General features: G+C 37.9%; 1 protein-coding gene across 1 annotated transcript; it reads right to left on the bottom strand.

The window, feature by feature from the left end:
* Nucleotides 1–211: 211 nt before the first annotated feature.
* LOC103204738 (olfactory receptor 6M1-like) lies at nt 212–1,159 on the bottom strand. The gene has a single exon (XM_007949937.2). The coding sequence runs from the start codon at nt 1,157–1,159 to the stop codon at nt 212–214; it is 948 nt and encodes a 315-aa protein (XP_007948128.2).
* Between the last annotated feature and the right edge of the window lie 4,460 nt (nt 1,160–5,619).

Here is a 5,619-nt window from a genome sequence, read left to right as displayed (position 1 = left end):
GACCTGACTCCTAGGGACCCCTCCTTGGGTTTCCGAGGCAGTATCACTATGGAAGTAGATTGCCCCATCTTCCTTCTGAGGAGTGGCTGGTGGGTAGAAACCCTATTTATATCTTCCCACACATCTTAGATTTCTGGTTTTTAAACATGCCTTTCTCCACACTGAGTCAAAGAATTGAAAATAATCATTCTGAACAAACTTCATTAAAGTTTCAAGTTCTCTTGTAAAATAAGGACATAAGTCTTCTAATTGCTTCACTCAAGACTTCCTTTACCTTTTCATTCCTCAAGCTGTAAATGAAGGGATTCAGGAGAGGGGTCACCATTGTGGTGAGGATAGCAGTCACCTTGTCAAAATACAGTGAATGGCTCTGGCTGGGCCTCACATACATGAAGATGTTGCTTCCATAGGCAATGGAGACGACAGTGATGTGAGAAGCACAAGTAGAAAAGGTCTTCTGACGTCCTTGGGCTGAGGGGATGCGCAAGATGGTAGAAATGATGTAGGTGTAGGACACCGTGGTGAACACCAGTGAGGTCAGGAGGACAAGGGAAGATAAGATGAAGTTTATCATCTCAATGAAATGAGTATCAATACAGGCCACCTGTAGCAGAGGGGCGATGTCACAGAAGAAGTGACTAATTTCCTTATAGCAGAAAGGTAGTCTAGACACCACAACTGTTGGGCACAGCACTGACAAGAAGGCTCCCACCCAGCATCCCATAACAAGCAGGAGACAGACTCTATTGTTCATGATGATGGTGTAGCGCAGAGGGTTACAAATGGCCACATAGCGGTCAAAGGACATAACAGCCAAGAGGATGAACTCCACAGTCCCCAGGAAAAAAAAGAAGTATGTTTGGGTGATGCAGCCAGCAAAAGATATAGTCTTCCTCTCTTTTAAGAGACAGGCTAAAAGTTTTGGGGTAACTGAAGTAGTGTATAAAATGTCCAAAACTGACAAATTACTGAGGAAGAAGTACATTGGAGTTTGGAAACGATTATCAGCCCATATTAGTGAAATGATGACAATATTTCCTGTTAGAGTAAGCATGTAAGTAATCAAGAGAACCACAAAGAAGAAAATTTGAAGCTTCTGGAGAACAGGAAAGGCAGTGAGAGTAAATTCAGTCACTGAGGTCTGATTTTGCATGTCCATTGCAGGGAATGGTTAATGGGCAGCATGTATCTGAAAAAAAATTATAAAATATAAAGAGATGAAATTAAACATAAATAACTTTTTAACTCTTACTATCTGTGATAAGAGTAAAGTAGAAAAAAACTTTGTATAGGAATTAAGAGGATTTGTTCTAGACCTTTCTCTGACTCTAATAAATGTGGGACCTTGGATAATTTGCATTATTTCTTTAAACCTTAGTATTTTCATATTTCAATTTTTGGTTGAATTATCTCAAAGTTCCCCATCAATTTCTTTCTTCTTCTTCTTCTTTCCTTTTTTTTTTTTTTTTTTTAATAATTTTATTCTCGTTTACACATTGTCTTTGTCCCTGCACTACTATTTGCCTAGTTAATTTCTGTGCTTGAGAAGAGAGGCATAGTTAACTGAGAATCTAGTCATTAGGTCTGTAGAATGGAGAAAGGGAATATTAATAAAAGTTGAAGGATTTTTCTCAAAGTTATTTTAACTTTTAGGCTATCTTCCAAATCAAAGCACAGAAACTATGAATACTGGCCAGAACACTAACAAAAGGGATATTTGTACTTGTCTCTATCCACTTCCAGAGCTCCATAGTGCCTAAGGAACTTGACTGCTAACCAGAAGGCTGGCGGTTGAAACTCTTCCTTGGAAGGAAGGACGGGCAATCTACATCCGTAGTGATATTGTCTCAGAAGCCCAAGGAGGGGTTGCTATGAGTTGGGCTCGACTTGACGGCACGTAACAACAACAACAACAACGACTATCCACTTCCATGATTGGCACTAAGTGCTGAGTATCAATGTAATGCCTAGTCATCACTGGGGACAACTAGTAATTTTGATGTAATGGTAATTGATCTCTTCATAAGGTCACCATAGTTTTTCTTTTCTATAATGATATACATTTTTGATTTCTATACTGTTACAGAAAAAAGTAGATTCATGATATATGGTTCAGAATTTTGTTGTTGTTGTTAGATGCCATTGAGTCAGCTCTGACCCATAGCCACCTGTGTACAACAGAACGAAACACTGTCCAGTCCTGTGCCAGCCTCACAATCCTTGCTATTCCTGAGCCCAGCATTACAGTCACTGTGTCAATCCATCTCATTGAGGGCCTTCCTCTTTTCCATTGACCCTACACTTTACCAAGCATGTATCCTTTTCCAAGGAATGGTCCCTTCAGATAACATGAGCAAAGTGGGTGAGATGAAGTCTGACCATTCTCGCTCCCAAGGAGCATTCCGGCTGCACTTCCTCCAGGACAGATTTGTTAGTTATTTTGGCAGTTCATGGTGCCTTCAGTATTTGGTTTAAAATCAGGAAGGGAGTTCATCAGGGTTGTGTCTTTCACCATACTTACTCAATCTGTATGCTGAACAAATAATCCAAGAACCTGGACTATATGAAGAAGAATGTGGCATCAGGTTTGGAGGAAGAATCACTAACAATCTGCAATATGCAGATGACACAACTTTGCTTGCTGAAAGTGAGGATGACTTGAAGCACTTACTGATGTAGATTAAAGACTACAGTCTGCATTATGGATTAAATCTCAACAAAAAGGAAACAAAAATCCTCACAACTGGACCAATAAGCAGCATCACAATAGACAGAGAAAAGATTGAAGTTGTCAGTGGATTCATATTACTCGCTTCTACAATCAACACCAATGGAAACAGCAGTCAAGACAAAAGACATATTTGCACTGAGCAAATCTGCTGCAAAAGACCTCTTTAAAGTGCTGAAGAACAAAGATGTTTCTTAGAAGATTAAGGTGTGCCTTAATCTTCTTGAAAATACCCAAGCCATGGTATTTTCAATCGCATGCGTATGATAGCTGGACAATGAATAAGGAAGACTTAAGAAGAGTTGATATTTTTGCTTCAGAATATGCATTATCAATTTTTTATATTTGTGAAGAAAGTGTCTTTTAGAAAAATGTGTGTTTCTTCTTTGTTCTTCACAAATATTATATCTATGGCAACATTTAGACATAAGCATCCAAACTGGTTTCTTGTCTGAAATAGATCTCTTACACCTTATGTTTTGTTCAGTTATTTAGAGAGCAAGATATTTTTAAAACCATAACCTTTTGTCATTGAGTTGATTCGGAGTGATGGTGACCTCCTGTGTGCAGAGGAGAGTTGTGTTCCATACAACTTACATCATTGTGACCTTTTGGAATCAAGTCACCTGCCTTTCTTATGAGGTGTTTATATGTAGGTTCGAACTGCCAACCTTTTCGTTAGCAGCTGAGCATTTAAAAATTTGGGCCACCAAGGGGTTAAATGCCTGGTCATTTTTAGAAATGCAAACAAACAAACAAACAAAAACCTGGAGTTCAAAATATATGTAAGTAGATGATATTTAAAATACTCAGCTTCATCTCTGAATACTGCTTAACTTTGATGACCATCTGTGTTGTATGTCCCTATACTTCAATTGAAGCATTGTCTTTTGATATATTGTTGTTAGATGCAGTTGATTCATAAGAACCCGGTGTACAACACAATGAAACACTGCCTTGTCCTGCATCATCCTCACAATCATATACTACTTTGTGGCTAGTTCTTTAGTTTCAAGTTAAAATGACTAGTTTCTAGAACTTGATCTTGGTGCTTCCTTGGCTTATACCCCACAGGTTCTTCTTCAATCTCTGCTGTGAAAAAGCTATTTATTTATTTATTTATTTTTCCTTGAAACTTCTTCTGATAAGATTCCTATCTCAGAAGTTGGCTGTGACATTATCTGGGCCCTGTAGTTTCCTCTTTATTTCTATTCATTACTCATCTATCTATCCCAGAAATCATATCATTCTTATTTTTGTTTTAATAACAAACTTTTTTGTCTTCACCTTCTTTGTTCTAGACTAGGAATTATTTTGAAAATTATTATTATTACCTGACATTTCTAGGTCATTGAAAAGTAATCTTCTTTACAAGTGTATTGTGGTTTCCATCCATCTAAGTAATTTTCAGATGTAGTCAGAGCTGAATTGAGTTGCAGGAGATTTGGTAGTAGAACTCTTTTTACTTGAATCCTGAGCCCATTTCCACATTCATAGAAGGTGGATATGATCTTGTCCATGTTTCTTTCCAGTTTAAATATTTCCTTTGTTTACCATGAGGAAAGTCACACTATCTGTTTAAGCCCCCATTCTTTGAAAATCAAAGGTTCATTGATTTACTAACTAAATAAAAGAATCAGAATTGGGAGAGCTCCTCTTTTAGGCATGGGTTTGTAGCTACTCCAAGATTAAGCAATGGTAAGCTTTGTAACCTGTAAGTTATACATCAAATACAGAGTCTGTCATAACTTGTACTTAGTTATTTTTGCTGTCTTTCATTTTTTAACATGTTAGTTGAAAGGGATATTTGTATTTGTCTTTAGTCACTTGTCATTGGTACTATGTGCTAAGTGTCAGGTATCTAGTTGGTCACAAGTCATTCCTAGAAAATTGCATGAAATTGTACCTCTGATTAATTGATTACTGCAACATTAATGTTGGGCATAGGAAGGGACCCAAACACCAATATGTCTAGTATATATCAATTCTTTGGTAGGGTCACCAGAGGGAGCTCTGATGGCATAGTACCTAAGGCATTTGACTGCTAACCAGAAGGCTGGTGGTTCAAATCCACTAGTCACTGTTTGGAAAGAATACTGGGCAATCTACTTCTGTAGAGATACCACCTCAGAAACTCAAGAAGGGGTCACTATGAATCAGTCACAAGAAAACAGGAGGGAAAAGGCAAGGATAGAAAGACATCAGTTTACAGTAGCAAGGTGCTTTATTCCATTTCTTCTGATAACCGTCTAAGTTATTACAAGATGAATTGATTATCTTCTTTCAAGTTATCAAAAGACTCCAAAAAGACTTAGCTATTGAAATAACGTCCTGGTACAAGAAGAGCTCTTTCTATCATATGTATTTTAATGTTTTCTCCTCCTTCTCCACCTCCCCAATTAGCTTGTCCTCCCAGATGAAAAAAGCAAACAAACAAAAACTTCCAAACTGTCCATTACTATATAAAAAGACATAACTATTTCTGAGTGGACAGTTTTTAAGGTTATTAAGATATAAAATAAAAATGGAATGTATTACTAGACAAGTAGAAACATTTTTGCATTCCCTTTCCTTTCTCTCTTTCCTCTTCATCACTGACATCACTGGGGATTTTGATATGTATCTTAAGGCAGAGTAGTGTGGATACCCATGCAGTTGACCTTCATCTACCCCATTGTTCCTTCTATTTGTATACTCAACTGCTTTCCAAAAAAGAAAACACCAAACTCACTGTCATTGAGTTGATCCTGACTCATAGCGACCCCTCCTTGGATTTCCTAGGAGGTATCTCTATGGAAGGAGCTCTGGTAGCATAGTGCCTAATGCACTTGACTGCTAACCAGAAGGCTGGCGGTTCAAACCCACCAGCCACTCCTCGGAAGGAAGGTTGG

This window comes from Orycteropus afer, unplaced genomic scaffold, assembly GCF_000298275.1.
Source record: "Orycteropus afer afer isolate SDZICR_OR568_19922 unplaced genomic scaffold, OryAfe1.0 scaffold00258, whole genome shotgun sequence".
NCBI classification, from domain to species: domain Eukaryota; kingdom Metazoa; phylum Chordata; class Mammalia; order Tubulidentata; family Orycteropodidae; genus Orycteropus; species Orycteropus afer.
The sequence above is the reverse complement of the archived record's forward strand: the minus strand, read 5'-3'. Positions and strand labels throughout refer to the sequence as shown.

What these genes read in the sequence shown, in the direction of transcription:
- LOC103204738 (XM_007949937.2), bottom strand. Translation starts at nt 1,159, where the DNA reads ATGGACATGCAAAATCAGACCTCAGTGACTGAATTTACTCTCACTGCC.